At 40.8% G+C, this 18,393-nt stretch overlaps 1 protein-coding gene across 5 annotated transcripts in view; it reads right to left on the reverse strand.

The window, feature by feature from the left end:
- pcxb (pyruvate carboxylase b) overlaps window positions 1–18,393 on the reverse strand; it is a 294,355-nt gene that overhangs the window by 266,959 nt on the left and 9,003 nt on the right. Inside the window, exons 2-5 of one of the 5 annotated variants that reach the window (XM_040012478.1) lie at window positions 15,384–15,786; window positions 2,887–3,023; window positions 833–926; window positions 123–213 (exon numbers count right to left, since the gene is read on the reverse strand). In XM_040012478.1, coding sequence (XP_039868412.1) covers window positions 123–213; window positions 833–926; window positions 2,887–3,023; window positions 15,384–15,385 — 324 coding nt within the window. In that variant the 5' untranslated portion in view covers window positions 15,386–15,786. Of the gene's footprint in view, window positions 1–122; window positions 214–832; window positions 927–2,886; window positions 3,024–3,196; window positions 3,796–4,405; window positions 5,551–15,383; window positions 15,840–17,701; window positions 17,762–18,393 lie in introns of those variants that run through there. The other 4 variants (XM_040012479.1, XM_040012477.1, XM_040012476.1 and 1 more) reach the window with 4 other exon arrangements.

Consider the following 18,393-nt stretch of genomic DNA (forward strand, 5'->3'; position numbering starts at 1 on the left):
ACTTCCCAGTGGCTTTATTATGTCTTTGTTAGCTCTTCCAAGTTTCTCTTGAGACATGTGAACCACCATACAGGTGAAGTTTTAGGTGAAGAGTTACTTTTGTGAAGGTGAAAACTCGTTACCTTGGCGACTTTGATGATGTCTGGAATGTGCAGGTATGCTGCAACAGGTGGCAGGCCTTTCCCAATCAGGTAAGCCTCATCCGCCTTCTGCCTGTGAAGACGAGAACACGCAAAGACGTGCATTAGTGAGACGGAAGGTGGCCAGCTCAAGATATAAGTGTATAAAAATCAGGCTGCATGTACAAATATGCACCAGCTTTCAATAAATACTGGACAGGAGTACTTCAGTCAAACTATAAACACTTAAAACATTACCACGATCAGCGTTTATTGGGTACAATGCTGCATATAAAGAGTGAAATAGAAAATGATGGAATAAAAGTGGAGCCGAATAAAAGCAAACGCATTAGGAAGGAAAAACAGGAACAGGTAGAAAAGTATCTGTGTTATATTTGAAGCTCACAAAGAGCCAGATTAGTTTGTGCGCATGTAAACTAAGCTGTGAGATTACCTGAATGTTTGTAATGTCAATACAATTATACTTATGTCCCCACTTAACATCAACTGCAAAACAAAGAACCCACCCAAAGCGCTGGAGCGGAGAAAAATGCTCCCAAGACTCCTTTTCAATTGCTATTACCTCTAATCAGCTGTTAGCATTCTGTAATCAATATCCAGCAGTGGCAGGAGAGACATTTAGCAACATATGCCCGTGAAGCCATCTTTATTTAAAACACTACGGTTCACTCTAATGTAGCACACACTAATACCTGTGCATTTGTCCAGTGTCCTGCTCTGAATACACGGCCACGGTTCGAATCCCCAGCTCGGTGCAGGCTCTGAACACACGGATGGCGATCTCACCTGAAAGACGAAAGGAACACATGTGATGACTCAATGCAGAAGGCGGTTTGGTTTAGCTTTGCCACATCTCATTCTCCCAGCTCCATCTGTTCCCTTCCTCTCTGTTTTCTTTTAATATATTCCCTTTATTATGCAAATGTTTCTTTATTTTTTAGGAGACTGTGTGTAGAGGGAGGCTGTAGTTCTTTCATCATCTAGGTTTTATAAGCACAGACTTTATAGCATTTTATCAACATCCTGTAGCGTTTTGCATCTAATGCCTCAGCTGAGAAAAGCCCAAACTTTGTAATGTATTGCATGAAAACAAGACCCATGCAAAAAAAAAAACGTCAGACACTGCAACAAGTCAACAGTTTTTAACTCAAGTTTGAGAGAACAGCGTAAAATCTCAGCTTCAGACAAGCAAAACGCTGCCTGACTTTTATCTTGCTGTCACAAGAGCCAAATACTTGTTTTTCAAGCAACTCGCATTTAGAGGGAGAAAGTTAAGTCGCTGAAAACAAGTAAGCTGTGTTGTTCTTGCTTGAAGGCGAGGACAGCGTTCAAACATTTGTACGGCTTTAAAAAAAGAAAATAAAAAAAAAATATGAGGAGAGTAGACGAGCATGAAAGGAGAAACTTCTGGAGAAGAGCAACAGCATGAACATGAAAGGGATGAAAGCGTGAGGGATAAGAGAGAAGAGGACGAGATGTATGGAAAACTGACAGATCAAAATGTAGTTAACTTTAAAAGAACAATGCAAAAAAAGAAAAAAGGCACTCGAGCTTGTCTTGAGGACGAAACGCTGTGACAGGAAGTGGGGAGCAGAAATGAAAAGAAAGGAGAGGAGTTGCTAAAAGAGCAGAGAGGCTATGGCAGAGACGAGATATGTTTGGTGAAGTGGACTCTGGGCTGATATGATATGATGGTGTGCCCTTATCGCCACATAGGCGCGCGCACACTGCAGCCAAGAACGGCCCGATGCGCTCCAGTGTGAAGAATGTGATCTTATGTGGTGTTGCTATCGCGTCAGGCTGATGTGAAGCAGGGGGGGGATGGACGGAAAGCCCCGCTGTGTTCGAGCATGAAGGACAGACCACAACTCATTTGAATCACATTGATGTATTCCAGCAGCTAAACAGAGCCTTTGTGAGATGTATGCATGCAACAGGGGGCCTATAGAGCGACACGTGCTTTCAAGACCTCCAACAGTACTGAAAACCCATGCACCAATAAAACTGGAATAATGAAACAATGAAGCAAATCAAGTATTTTAAATGTGACTGGAGGAATGAATATAATAAAAGCAATTTGAATAAAAAGCATGAATCTATTTATTTAATCACTCAAACACTCTTCATCACCTGACAGAGCAACTAATTGCACGCTGGCCGCCTCTCAAAGCACATCAATGATGTTTATCCCGCCTGTAACAACCGTACTGTGGACTGCTTTGTGTTCAGGAAACTCGGGTTTTCCCTATAATTACATTTCTATTCAGACCTCAGATACCAGAGCGGGATAAATAATTTTTTTTTTTATTTTCATGTCTATTTTAGTTGAGCTTTGAACGGCAGTGACAGTATGTAGAGCAGAAAATTCAAAAACACTTTAATACATAGACCCAGTACACAGCACAACTTCCGAGTAATGACGGCTGTGGCAGCAGCTCCACATTCATATCCAATATTTTTTTAGGTTAAAGCAAACAAAGCTAGCTTCAACAGCCACCCACATACAATGTGTGCTTAAATATTAGCATACGCCAAGGCAAACTAAATGCTGGGCATTAAAAATTAACAGATCCAAGAGTCTGTTCTCGCCTCAGGGAGACTGTAAATGTCATAACTTTTTTCTTACATTATAAATGAAACTGCATTAAACTGTAGTTAATTTAACAGTGCTTTCAATTGCTTGTCTTCTTCAGTGGGAAATTATAACTGGTATGAAAAAAAAGAAAGAAAAGAAAAGCAGTCTTACCTCTATTGGCCACCATCACTTTCTTGATTGGTCGATACTCATTCTTCGGGGCAGAGTGAGCAAATCGGGTGAGAACATAAGCCCTCCGGAGAGCCAACACACCAAAGCCACTCCGGGCTAAAGTGTACCTAAACATCCTGAGAGGAAAAAAAAAAAAAACAACTGTTCAACTACACAAACAAAACAAATGCAAAGTAAGAAGACAGGAGTAAAATATTAAGATAAATCTAACACATGCACAACGAAACAAGGCTCTTTTTTTTTTTTTAATGTAAAAAAAAACAGTATTTCGGAGATCTGTGGTTCTCACCAAAGGATGTGTGAACCACATTTGGAGAAATTAAATCAGAAGCTCCCTCTTAAGCTACTGCTGAGCCTCCACAACATGGCATTTTATTCAGAAGTGTTTAATTGTCCTTGAACTAATATTTACAAAGAGTCCTGGATTATTGAAGGATTCAGGAAGGGGGGGAAGGAAAAGAAAGGCTGTACAATGAGCAAATGGTTGAGGCCTGTGAATGTGATGGCTGTTGCTGGGGAAAGGTGGCTGAGAACATAATGGATAGACCAGTATTTTTAATGGAAGCTAGACCATTTTTTTTTATGTTTAAAACATATTTTGGAATTGTACAATGACACAGTAACCATTTTAGTACTAATAATGGATGACACAGTGGTGCCCATGGTTAGGTTATGGCCTCTATGGGTGAGGTTCAACTCCAGTCTGGGACCTTTCTGCTCCCTGTAACTGTGCAAGCTCGCTTTGGGTACTCTGGCTGCCTCCCACAGTCCAAAAAACATGCAGTTAGTGGGGTTCAGCTAACTGGCGATTTAAAAATTGATGATGCCTGGCGCTCTGCCTTAGCCTCGTGACTCCAGGCTGCACCGTGCTTCTCGCCTGCGACCCTGAATTGGATAAACGGAAGAAAATCGATAGATACTAATAACAATTTAAAAAAAAAAAAAAAAAAAAACACAAGTCTCAAAGGATAAGCTCTAATTGATTAGTTACAGCATAACTTCGTCCAGGAAGCCAGACTGTCATTAAAAAAGGGAATTGAGGAGGCGGGAAAGCCAATCAGCTGCTGCTCTGCTTGCCAGCAGCCAATCAACTGCTAGTGTCCAATTAACGACAATGAGTTTCTGGTGCGTTTGTGCAGTTTCTCTACCAAATTACAGCAATAAAAATGAAAACTAATTACCTAGAAAAGTACAACCATATAAACTATGTTTTGTACCAGACACACAGATCTCCCTTTTTTCTGCCCATTTTTTCAAAAAAATATAAAAAAGTCAAAAGATTTCTTACAAAGATACTTATAGCTTTGTAGCTTTGTTCCCTCTGAGCTAACAACCGGTAACAAACACACAACCTGACAAACCCACTAGTCGTCACAACTAAATGGGCATTAAGCTACTGACTGTTACGAACGTTTAGCAGCACAACAGCCGCGTGAGCGCCACATGGCACAGGCGCCCATACGCACGTGCATGAATGTGCAAACCGTGTCACAGCTACCTGAGCTTGATGAAGAGCTTCTCATTCATGTGAGGAGACAGGCAGAAGAAGTTCAACGCTTATGAGGCAGCCAGGCTTCTTCTTTAGGCCAGACCTCAGCCTGCACTTCACTAAAAGTCCTTTGCTGCCACACTGTGGTCAAACGTCGGAACTACAGTCAATTAGGTCCCCTTGAAAGAACAAGTATCAATTTGCCAATGAAACAATAAACCAAACTAAAGGGAATAATCAATGCATTTGATTATTAAATGCACTGATTATGTAATGACTTAAATGCATCCTTCAAGTCTCATATTTGTCCTAAGCCATAATATTATTTGTATGTGAATCCAAATATCTTCAATAAAAAATTTCTTAAAATTCAACTTTGCATTGACAATAAGCATATCAGAGCCACATGCCACTACACAGTTATTTCCTGCTTTACTGTGGACAATTGTTTGTTTCTGCTGAGATATATGATGCCATTTCTCACACTGCACTACTTATGTAGACAAAGTGCTGAGACACTAGAGCACCAAGATACAGATCTGGATAAAGATTTAAAAAGTCGTTTTCTACTCACATTCTACTGTTTTGGAAATACTTTTATCACACACTATAAATAATTAGCATTTAGCCGAATTAGAAAAGGAATAAATGAGACAAGAATCGTTCAATAAGTTAATGCCTTGAAGCCGTCTGTAGACACCATGCAGTGGAAACTCAGCCTGAAACCAAATACTGCATCTACACAAAAACAACAGGCACACCTGAAGAAACAGATTCAGTTTCCCAAGCCCTGAATACTGATCGGGCCTAACAACAACAGACTGAAAAAACTGGATCCTTTCCTTGAACCTTGTAATAGTACCTCTAGGTAGTCTTGAACTTTAGATTTTAATTCTTTAAACGCCATAAATAAGCCTTAATGACAACCATCACCATGAACCGGAAGCAGCCAATGAAAACAGGCTGTGACTGTGAAAATGAAGCTACAAGTCAGGGGAACATATATAAAGACGTCATATTACGTGAACTTTCCACTGTCGTGTTATTAAAAAAAAAGCTGTCAGATAAGGGAAGCTGTGGAAGTCATGTCATGATGAAGGCCACGAAACCTTTTAGAAATAAAACCTGCAAACTTGCAAAGCTGCAAGGAGGTTCTGCAAATCTGCATATTGTGTATATTTAGTATCTTATTATTTATAAAATATATACAATAAAAACAATATACAATATTGTTTTGTCTCCCCTAAAGATTTCGTAGCAATTAAAAGCACCGTTCAGGAACATAAAAAAAGATACTGAAAAATACAATAACACATTTTCAGCCGGCAGCCTAATCGCAGTTAGTTTAAAGCGTTGTCTGTCGTCTAAAATTCTCTTTCATCTTTAGAAATCTGGAAATCTTTTGAGCAATCCCAGCAGAGGGCAGAGGAAAGAAGACTGAACCCAAAACACAGCATGTGATGGTATAAACGGATTTAATGACTAAAAATCCACCCGAATCACAAATCATCCAAGAAGACAGCAGCAGACCTCTTCACTTCACCTCAACGGCTCCACTGTAAGGAGCTCATATGACACACACCTTTTTTTTTATTTTTTTTGTGACAGTACAAATCAGGCCTTGAGACAAACACTTAGCTAACAATCATCTACAACAATTGTGAGAAAAAGGAAATCAAAAGTCATCATTTCCTCTCCACATGTGTCCTCTTCTGTCGTTATCTGAGAGCATTATTAAACTGCTTTGCACTTCTCCGTCTTCCCATCTCACTCCACTAATAGATCACGCAGCCAACAATGGCAAATGTGTCCCAGAAAGTGCGCTGTGGTATGACGAGGAGATACTGGGACAGTCCGGCTGTCGCACTAAATCTGAGTGCAATTTTGGTTTTGGAGAGCGTGAATTATATTGCTATTTTTGGCTCAGAGACTGACTCAGATACAGTTGTCCGGTATGAGGAGCTCCTTCAAGTGCTATGAAGGGTGCTTTGGGTTCATATTAAAAAATGTAAGATGAGCAGGTAAATAAAACCGGGGGCTTCGTGTTCCCGGGATGTGGGAACTCACAGCTGGAAATCTTGGTTCACTCTGAGGCCCGATCAAAGTTAAACACAACAACAAACTGAAAGGAAAAGCACAGACGTGTACTTTTCCTGAAACTTGGAAAGCTTTTCATAAATGCTGTCTTTGCAGCGCAGACATTGCATGTTCTCACCGGCTACACACTCGGCAGCAGTGTTTGCAGAAAGGAATACAATGAGGGTAAATACAGCTGCACGAGCGCTCTATGAGACAACTCTAGCTACGTTTCCTTGATCCGTCAGCACTAATATAAAGAGCAGATGATGTAACATTATGAGGTGTGATCACGGTCCACCTTACTGTCTGAAATACAGCAATCAGGCATTGCTTTATCATGAAGTGCTGAGAAACCCAAACCCCACCTTATACTCAAACATGACAACTTAAAGCTGGAAAAGACAAAAACTGATAAAAGACAAAACCCCTGAATTTGTGCTGGACAGAACGAAGGAATAGCCAGTTCAACACAGTGTATCGCAATATTACCCAATATTTTGTAACAACACTGCTACACCAAATACGTATCCTATTATTTCAACTGTAAAAATGATGAACTTTTTAGTACGAGAAGAATAAAATCGAATTCTCCTTCAATCCACCGGATGGCGCTCCTTTTTTCTAGCATGGTCTGCGAGGTTCTTCTAATGAGTTTTCTTTCCTAGTCAAACACAGACAAACAAAGACTTTTTGGATTTTGGATTTCTTAACAAGGTCGACGGGGGACAGATGTGACTCACGGGATTTGTAAGGACCGTCGTGGAATACTACGAACATGAGCGCCAGTGTCACACGCCACCATCCGATGATGGCAAAGCAATGACTCACTCGGGCTTGTTAGTTTCTCGCTCAACCAAAAAAGTACTGAAGATTAGACACACTTAGCTTGACAAAGCTTCCAAAGACCCCCATTAAATCCTGTGGGTAATGAGGGTCTGTCACAGATTGGAGGCAGTGAAACCCAGGTATGGTTCCCCATAGACAGGGCCGTACCCAGGCTCTGCTGAGGCACAAGTTGAGGGACGTTTGAGTACCAGAGAAAGGGTTATGCTAACTTATGACATAAGTCTATGTGCAGTTATTATTGAATACATAATTATTATCTGTAATAACATTGTATCGTGAATTAAGTGTCATGATAGTACTGTGCAATAGAGTGTTTATTATCAGGACCATCAGTATAGTTGTTCTGCATACTTCTGCTGCTCCTCTCCGTCTACAGAGTATGAAAATAAACAGCCGTCTTCCTGCAGCTCTCCTCTCTCTATTCTGATCTGAGCGGATAAGTAACTGCACAAATATTAGAGCTCTCAGCTCTAATATCAGATTATTCGATTTTTCAATCCCCAAATATCAGTATTGGTATCAGCCTTAAAATTCTGTCACGTTCTACAACACAAACACGGGTGTTTATTTTAACCAAGCTCACCCAGGTTGAAACTCTCCTACTTAACACAGAACACCACCCCATCTTATTTCCCCCATGGACTTTTTCACTCTTTATGCGAAACACCTGATCAGGTTTAAAGAGGCACGTGACTGTCTGCTGTCGTGGGCTCAATCTTCTAAAGCCTGAAAGGGACAAAGCCTCAAGGAGGTGAAGGAGTTGAGCTAACTCTCAGAAATGTAATATTCTGAAAGACTGTTATGGATTTGTGTATGATAACGACCAAAACATGGCGCCTACTTCAAGACGTGCATACACGCACAACAGGTGGACAAATTAAGAGCACTTTGACGCATGACTTGAACTGAGGGAATCCAGGCAAAATCCGCTTTATCAACAGGAGCTTTTACAGGATTAAACGGCATATAAGTGTTTTGAAGAAGCTACAATTTCCACTCTACTGGAAGGGCAAAAAACAGAAGATCCAAAAAAAAAACCCATACATTCTGGTATCTTCCCCTTTTTCCTATTTATTTATATACAAAACTAACTTTTTTCAAGATCCCTTTTTGTAGTAAATAGCGACCAAGTCAGAGTTCAGAACCACTCATGTTATCCAGGGAATAAACCTGCTTACATTAACAAAACACTGACACATCAGATACATCTTGTTTTGCAGTTTATCAAGTACTAGATATCATTAAGAAATGCATTTTTTTTTTTTAAATCATACAAAAAAAATTACATTTTCAATTATTCTAAATGTAATTTCAATATAATATCCATAGCATACCTGAGAAAGAAAAACAGAGCCCTTTCCACTGGCCCTCTAACAGGCGTACAGACAAAGGAATGTGACCTTCGCCTTTCACTAAGTCTAAAAAAATGCACGGGATTGTTTTAGTTTCAGATATGAGCAAGGTTCAAAGAATTTTTAAAGCAAAAAATCTGCATGCTGTTTCATTGTGGAGGCTCCAAACCAGCTGCAGGCCTCTCACTCCTGCAGACTGCTATGGTATGAATGTCTGTAGTACAAAAACTAAAAACACAGTCAGTGAAAAGTTGCAAATAAAGCAGCGAAAAACCATCAAAAGATTTATTGTGTCAAGTTAGAGGAACTACATTCATTACGAGACACTTCATCTTGGCGGGTCGAGCGCGTTTAATGGTGCTGGTTTCTTCCAGGTGTATCACGTGCTTCCTGTCTTTTCCTGATTTCATTCAGCACACCTCACGATGAAACACGATGCATTACAGCAGTATGGCATCATCTGAAACAACTCTAGCATCAACGTTTTCCCTAACTCAACCCCGACCGTATACAAGTACTGAAAAAAAGAAATCCCAGCTGGAAAGCCGAAGTGGAATAATAGCTTCATGCCAAATGTACTCCATGACCTCTTTCTCTCTATTGTAAGTCTCCAACTCTCTCTGTGTCTCTTCCTCTCAGTAGTTACAGCAGCAAAAAAAGGCACAAGCACAAACATCATCAATAGCTAACGTGGTCTTCAATTTTTATATTGGAAAACCCAGAAAAATCAGTTCAAGAAAAATGTGTTGCCACATGCATGCATCATCCTGTCCTCAGAGAAAGGTTATATGGCTACTGAGTGAAACCTTTGGGTGCTAGGCAGCTTAAAAGCACCGCCGCGACTTCTGGTTCGTACATTAACTTCTTGGAGATCAAAGTTCAGCTCTGTCTTGCCTGTGATGTTGTGGCACACAGACACACATAACTAGTTTCGACTTTGCCCTGCTTGGGTAATCGAGGGGCAAATACATAGAGCTAGCTATCCAACAGAAATTGGGCAATAACAAACAGTCTACCTTTTGGCGCTTACAGCATTCAGGGTTATCGTTAGAAGAAAAGGATGTGCTGTACGTGATGGACTTCTGTTGATGTTCACTGGCTGTTGTGGGCTCATCAAAAAAAAAAAAACAGGACTATCAAAAAAGCTCAATGCAAGTGCGTACATGTGCAGCTGCTGAAGTGGCATGCATGGACATGCGTCTTCTTTCACAGCGCTTAACCCTCTCAGGCTCCAATTAAGTTTTTGTTGCTAATGCACAAAAGAATACCTGCAGTGGTACTTCTGAGCAAAAAAACTCATAAAATATGTATGTGGGGTAATCAGGTTGTTAGCTTTTAACTGTTGCAAATCTGCAACGCCTGCCTTGAGAAGGTTAAATAAATATTAAATAGCTGCGTTTTCTTTTCTTTTTTTAGCACTTTGTGATAAACATAACTGAGCAAAAGCATCAGCTGCTTTTTCGGTGAGCCTTCCTCAAATCCAGAGCAGGTAGCCTCAGTGTGCTCGGCATAGTGGCGCGCAAACCCATTTTCCACCTCCTGCAAGGTTTGAGTCGCTATCGTAGTGGATCTCCAGAGCAGATAAAGAACCAGTTGCAGCCTGAGATGGTTGAATTGGAGTTCATCCAACTCTGAGGTGAGAAACTCCCCGGGAAGCATTGATAACAAGCAGTGCAACGAGTGAACCAGCAGGCAGAACAGAAGATTGACTGCGGCTAACTGATTAGCAGTGAAACTTACAAACTATCAGCAAGGAGACAGTTTAATAGTTCTACTAATGAAAACTAGTTAGAAAGGCATAAAAATAAGCATTTAGTCACCAGATATATTCAAAGTAATTACCAAAAGAGACTTTTTTCTTTTCTTTTCTGTCAAAATATGGCTAAATTTAAAATATTTCGGTCACTGCACGTACAAATAATCTCTGAGACAAAAGCTCAGGTTTCAAACTGCTCTGACCAGTTTCATTTCTACTGTTGCGTTCCACGAAAGTCGGAATTTCAGAACTGCAAGTCAGAACTCTGAGCTGGAACGCCACTTCCAAGTCATTGTAAAGCCCACCGACACAGACTGCAAAATCCAAGATGGCGGCAGTGTTACGCAAAACTGCAAAACTTGTAATCAGTAGCATCACTGCGGTGCATTTATAACTTGATAAAAAATAAAGAAACAAAAAAAATTGCATTGTGCTGCACTGATAGTGATGCATACCTTCCTAAGCAGAAAAATTATTCTTGCTTTTTCCAACCTTACTACTAAAACACACTCAATTATGAAATTGAGCTCCAGCATCAAACTTCTGAGGTAAATTTAATGGGGTCAATGTGTCCCCCTCAGCTATCAGCTATAAATACTTCTACAAATGTTATAAATATTAAATCCACCAATTCGGTCATGAAAAAGTGAAACACGCCAATAAGTTACTCCAGTAACCACCAAGTTAAATCCAATAGCAGCAGCGTGACTGAGGAGGACACTGATTCTGGGGCATGTGCATGTCAGACTTTGGGAAGCCCCCCCCATATGTCTCTTTGGAGCTAAAAGGAGGTCAATCTTCAGTTTATTCTGCTCCTTCTTAAACCAAGCACTCCAAAACTGAAAATAAAGTTGGAGTATTCTGCACTCACAGTCGACGACCCAAACTGTCCCAGTGTGTGGTGAGTTTGTTAATCCACTTCTCCACCTTGAGAAAAAGTCTCTCCTTTTTTGTTTACTCTGCTATCAAAGACTTTTGCACTGTATACATGCCTTTATCAGCCTACTATGTGTGTATAGTTGTAACTTTGTATAACAAGTCGTGATGTGCTTTTATACATTTAGACTTTCTTTACCAGGCGCCTCATGTTATTGCATGTGTGCCTCCAAACACAACTTAATGTCAGAATGTGTTTAGATGTCTGATCTGATGTGAATCCAGCTCAGTAAGCTTACTGATGTAAAGAAAAGGCAATAGTTAATTATTCTGTTTACTTACAGGAATTTAATATTTTATACAAAGCACGATGTGCTGTGTGAACATATGCGGGAATCCAGCTTAATACAAATAAATCAGCTGCAGGCTGTTGTGTTGAAATGCACCTGAAAAACACGTATTTTACAGTCTGCAATCAATGTCCTCATCGTGTGAGCTACAACTGAACTAAACAAGTTTTAACAGAACATTTACACACACACACACACACACACACACACACACACACACACACACACACACACACACACACACACACACACACACACACACACACACACACACACACACACACACACACACACACACATCTTTCCCCGAAGACATAAAGCAGATTCACTTCGATCCAACGATTCCTGAAAAAGTAATTTTTCATTAGCCGCGATGGAGAAAGGCAGAATGCACACCGAATGGAAAATGGATGTGCATTCAACCGCACTCCCTTCCCTCCTCTCTTCCTTCTTCCACCCCGGCAGTCTCCATCTCTGCCCCACCTGCCTCTGACCTGATAGGCAGAAGTGATTACTCTGTTTGTGTAAACTGGGGCCAACCATATCCGGGCTCTTTAAACAAGAATGTTTACAAGACAGAATAACACAGAATAAAGATCAGCTGTATCAGAGCAGCAAGCCCTCGTAAACCAGGCTTCAAAGTTATTGTCAGTAACGTGAGCGTCACGCAGCAGGAACAAGCTTAAGGTTTGACTCTGTGGGGCTCATACCATAAAAGTTAGATTATTGAACTTGTGGAAAAGTAAATCATGGGTTTGAATTCACAAGTAGTTTGGGATACAAGAAACACCTGTGATCATTTAAGTGGACCTGGAACTTGTTTTAATGCTGCATAAAGCTTCTTTAAATTAACTACTAAGCAGACATTTAGCTAAAGTGTAATCATGGACACGAACTTGAATGAAGCACTGTTGCTTCACAGCAAGAAGGTTTTTGTATGTTTTCCCTGTGTTTGTGTGGGTACTCTGGCTTCCTCCCACAGTCCAAATACATGCGGTTAGTGGGGTTAGGTTAATTGGTAACTCTAAATTGCCCATAGGTGTTAATGCGAGGGTATGTGTTAGCCCTGCGACAGAGTGGCGACCTGTCCAGGGTGTGCCCTGGGTTATCCCCCTGCGACCCTGACAAGTATAAGTGGAAGAGAATGGATGGTATAACATGTGGTGCACTGAAAAGACTTGTGAGCTATGTGAACCTGCTGCATTTTACTTTGACTTTCAGACACTTTACCAGCTGAGTCACCAGGATGGTCCGACCCCCCGCTGCTACACGCTGCCCCGTGAAGACCTACGATGTACTGGTGAAACATGATCTCTCACATAAATCCTAAATTTTCACGTTACTTTCACTGATCAATTTAGACGCTCTTTTGAGAACCTGCCATTTATTTTCAGCTTTTTCAGGACTGACTTCTCATTTATATGTCGATTTTATTCTCAAGAAAGGTATCTGTGATGCAGTGGGAGCAATGATGAACACTGCAAAGGAGAAAGCTCTCGAATTGTAGAGAGGCAGTGTGTAAAAAACAGCCTATAGGTTATATTACACTAGTCAAGTGTGATGTAACCTATAGGCTGCATACTATCCATTTTAAAAAGTCCCTTTTATGCAAAGTCCTGTTTCACACTCACCAACCAAAATAAGAAATGTTGGATGAAAGCTCTCCATGGCCATGTTCATGCATAAAGTCCAGACAATGTCAAGAGGATCAGGTTGAGACACTGTCTGAAGTTGTTCTTTCTCACACATAGAGAGACAACAGGTGTGTGCACATCTAGGAATACACAACTGAAAACTTTAACAAGCACACAAAATCATCTTTATATCACATCCCTAAGAGGGTAAATTGTAGAGTGGCAGTTTTTGATTGCCAGTTTAATGTCACCGCTTGTTGACTCAGCTAAGTGCAAATGACTGGATGATGCCTTGGCGGCAATTAAAGGAGAAAGTCCAGTATTTTTATATGAATAATACAAGTTATCCATTCGCAATTACATGGAAACCCCAACAACAGGTCAGCACTCCAATTAGCTGCTTGAAAAACTTGTGGGGAGGATAAGGCAGGTCAGCACACATGCATACTGAAATACACAAGTGTGTCCAAGTTTCCAGCATACATTAAAAATATCCATCCATCTTTTGTCACTTGAATTTATAAATGCATCAAAATTTACGTTGACAATTTATATATTTACCCATCCATCCATTCTCTTCCACTTACAGTTTAGGGCTGGAGCCTATCAAAGCTGTAATAGGGTGAAAGTTGAATACGATTTGGACAGCTCGCCACAGCTCGCAACAACTATTCACACCAAAATTCACACCTATGTGCAAGTGTAAGTCTTTAGAATTGCCTTTTAACTAAACATGCAGTTGTGTAACCTGGAAGTAGTGTGAGACAGAAGTGTGAGACAGAAGAATGTTGATGCCACTTTGCAAAGTGCTTGAGTCTTCGCTGCACTTTTCCTCGTGAACCATTTAATTTATTAGAAAGCATTTCAGAAAAGAGTACTTAAAAAGGCTCCTTATACCTACGACATATCAGTAAAGACTTACGTCTGGAAATATAATCTCCTGTGATCATCCGAGACCTCCAAATATCACCTAAATCCGTCACCGCAGCACAGTTAAAGCAGGAGTGTCAGCTGGCACAGTTGTCTAAAGTGCATGTCTTCATCAAAAGGGGCTAAGATGACTTTGTAGCATGCCTTTTCAGTTTATTGCACTCACAACAGCTCTAAAGGTTCTGTGTTGCTACAATTTACTGCAAAATTGTCTTTTTAAGAAGCTGGAGGTGTCAGTTATTGGAGGAAGATAAGAACTATAAACAGAGTTCTTAAAGATTTGGATATGCGCTACTTTAAAATTCTGGATCACTTTCCTCCCGTTGCTCTGTCTTTACTGCTCCAAAAACTACCATCAAGGTGAAATTTGTTCCTTCTGAAGGATGTACAGCATTTCCTGCTTATGACTAATCAAACTAGCCGACTTCCTGCTGGGTCTCCCTGAGCTCTGGGATGGGACAGCTGTTGGCATGTACCACAGTGTGACGCAGAGTAAAGGTTGTTTTGAGGATGAACAAACAGTCCAACATCCACGGGATCAAAGGTCAAATATGACAGGGAACAAATTTCTGCATTACAGAATCTGTGAGGGGAAAAAAAGTCAGAGCTCCCATTTATGTGTGGCTTACACGAAAACAAACACATTGTGCAAGCTGCAAGTTTCAGCATGTACACAGATGTCTACTCTGTTCTTTACACAGAACTCCATCTGCTAAAGGACTCCTGCAGTTTTATATTATACTGTCTATGCAATGCTAGCAGTGATGACTTTTCTACGCCTACTGCAACTGTCCAGTGAAACGAAATCTCAAGCCTGAAGTTTCTGTGTGCACATTTGAGTCGCTTATAAGTCAGCTATGAGTGTGTGACTGTGTGTAACTAACAGCAAGCTCCTGATTAAAACGTAAACGCAGTTGGTACTTCATGTTCTGTTTCAGGTAAACACGCACACCTTGCGCATGTACCTGTGTCACAACTGTGCAGCTAAGACCGTGGTTTAAACCACACTTGCAACACGTGCCACGCTTAAGTTACTTTACAAATTAGGCCATTCAGTCACTCTCGATCAATCTCAAGTCAAATGCAATCAATCAATGACAGCCGAACAAACAAGACTCATTCATACTCTCTCTCACACACACGCTTTAACCCATCAGTACTCACATGCTGGCGTTCAGACGGTGTCAGTGAAATGATGTGAATCCGCAGCTGAGTAACCGGACACCAACTGTAAACAGTCGACTATCAGAGAGTGTTTATGGTTGTGCGTCTGCTTCTTTGCGTGCTAACCTCTCTCACACAGTTACAGACACACTGCTGCTGCTACTCGAAAGAGGAAGAGAGTGAGCAGAGAGGCTGACCTGTGTGTACACACAGACTGGCACCGCACACGCAAACACAGAGTCACTTTGGGACAGCTGAGCTGGCGCTCAAAGCGTTGAGATACACACTCTCTCTCACACACACACTGGCTCTTATGTGTAGTGAAGAAGCTAGGACTCTGAAGCTAGTTGCTAACTGCTTACTGAAGCTAACTTAGCTAGCAGCTGACACCGTCCGTCTCCGACTAGCGGATATATGGAGTCTGCTACTGCGCCTGCCTTCTGCCGTTAATCTCCCTCTCTCTCCTCTCTCTCTCTTCCATAAGCGTTCATCCCTCTCTTTCACATGACGCAACCAGGCGCGCCCCCCTCTGCTCTCAGCCAATCACAGAGGGGAATATGACAGCACGCAGTGAGCGGCAGGGTTTAAAGAGCTCAGACCGGGAGACCCCTACGTAAGATTACGTAATTACGAAGGGGCTGTCAGCGTTGCACCCTTACAGCTCATCAACGCAGGAATAGCTCATGTGTTAGGAAAGGAGAATGCAGCCACAAGTTTCAAGTTTGGGCAAATGGAGAGTAGGGAGAGTATAAATAATGGGCAAAGGATATAAACTTAGCACAAAAAGTAATGACTTTTTTTGTTTGGTCGATTATTTCTTTGCTGCAGGGGCGATTCTAGGTTCAGACTCTTAGGGGGGCTCAGCTCCTGATCATGTCAGCAGTGCAGAGCAATTAATATTAATGGGATATGCTGTTTGCAAACCTAAATTCAGTTAGATACACATTACAATGTTACACTCTAAAGCAACCTAATTAATTGGATGACCTATTGCAGTAGAGAGTAATTCAGAGTGAATAATCAGAGATTTCAATCTAATCCACCCGTTTTAGGGTGGAACCTTTAGTTATCAAACCCCAGGCAAAGGCTCGGTTATTAAAGAAAAAAAGTTAAAGTTAAAGTTAAAGAATTATCTGAGGTAAAGCAGATAAGATAAGAAACATGCACAACATTATTTCAGTCTCTTAAACACATAGTGGCAAGCCACCAAATCATCAAGCACTTGAAGTAGCATTATTCAGTACAGACACTGGAAAATCACCCACCTCAAAGACCTGTACAGAAAGCAAACTAGTAATAGAGGTGTTTTTTATATTAAAGTTTTTGAACTCATTATTACCCTCCCTTTATTAGACGCAGAGCATCATGTACCACAATTTCACGAGTGGAGAACAGATTTGTAGTCGTCACATGAATGTAGTGTCAGTCATCCTGTTCAGCCGTGTTCAGAGTGGTATGAATCCTGTAAAATGCTGCCATTCATACCAATATGCTCTTTTTAGAATGTCCACTGGTGTTTTTTTTAAGTGTGCTACCTCCATGAAATACATGAAAACTACTTTGTGAATGATAACTTTTGCTTTTCTAGCTGACTTCACTATTCGTCCTTCTTGTTCTTGTACAATCTCTCTGTCCTCCATCCTCCTCAGTCAACTAGAAATTAGAAAATGACAAAAATATAATCTGTAAGGAAAATCATTTATGGGTTAAGCAGCAGAGACCAGTATGTGGGTTGTGCCCCTGGAATACCAGCTTTTTTCTGCCAATGACAAACAGCTTATTCTGCTAATCTGAGTTTCTGGTTCCCCAGGAGCTGACAATAAGGTGCCTGATGTGTCCAGATTCTGTCTACAGCAAATGGATCTGAGGGTTAAAGTGTGTAGGAGATGCATAGAATACTATGCAGACTGCTGCACTGATAAGGAAACAGGTTTTGGTGGAGGTAGTGTGAGGGTGTGCAGCGACTTCGCCCTCACTGGAAAAATGACTTCAAACATCTACTCCAGTTCGAGTTCAGAACCAGAATAACCTGTTTGGCAAGGCAGAGAGTCATGGGTGCAACATGCATACTCAACTCTGCTGCTCTACCCACAAAGGTGGTTTTTTTTTATTTGTTATTTTACAAATGTGGCAGCATTTAAGGGGAAATAAAAAGGTTTTCCAGTGTTATAAGATTATTTCCAAGAAGCATTGTTACAAGAAAGAAACAATCAACCAAACAAAGTTTACTTTCCAGTTTCTGTGCTAAATTTATATTGAGACATTTCCAGTTTGTTCTTTTCTTACACATTTTGTTCGTCTCTAAAGATCGAGCTTACCTGGCCTGTAAGGAGGGAACTTGTGAATGAGGAAAGAGCTGAAAAGGACCGGATTTGATTACAGCTTCTCGAAATGGTTCTTTGTACTCCTGCTTTATAAACTGAACAATAGACCTCTATGCTTTTATCCCAATCATCATGCACTACGCACAGACAGGACTTGTGCAATATTTAGGCAATGAAACGTGGTTTTAGGGCATCTGTACAGCACCACAGTGGATTGTAAATCAAATAATCAAGATGTGATTAAAATGCAGACTTTCAGCTTTAATTCAAGGTGTTCATCAAAAGTATTGCATCAGCTGTTTAGGATTTACAGCCGTTATTATGCATAATCGCCTTTTCAGTGTCTCAAAAGTAATGGTACCAGTACTTATGACCCCGAGTATATCTAAACCTTGATCTTAATTTAAAAGACAGATATTTTGATATCTTGACATATCAATGCTTGCTTTAGCTAAAAATGAGAATAAAATAGCAATTTCATGTGTTTTTCAAGGACAAGTTTGTAATTTGTTGGATTTTTTGTGCCTGTCTGCATTTGCATGTATCAATGTGAGGACGGGAGTTGAGACACACACACACACACAACAGACGCAATTACATACGTGTTTGTTTCTCAACATTTGTTTGCTCTGTTATCGGCCTCAGATAACAGAGTCTGTGTCAATGACATTCCTGACAGGACGCAC

This window comes from Simochromis diagramma, unplaced genomic scaffold, assembly GCF_900408965.1.
Source record: "Simochromis diagramma unplaced genomic scaffold, fSimDia1.1 OVJJ01000604.1, whole genome shotgun sequence".
Classification (NCBI taxonomy): Eukaryota; Metazoa; Chordata; class Actinopteri; order Cichliformes; family Cichlidae; genus Simochromis; species Simochromis diagramma.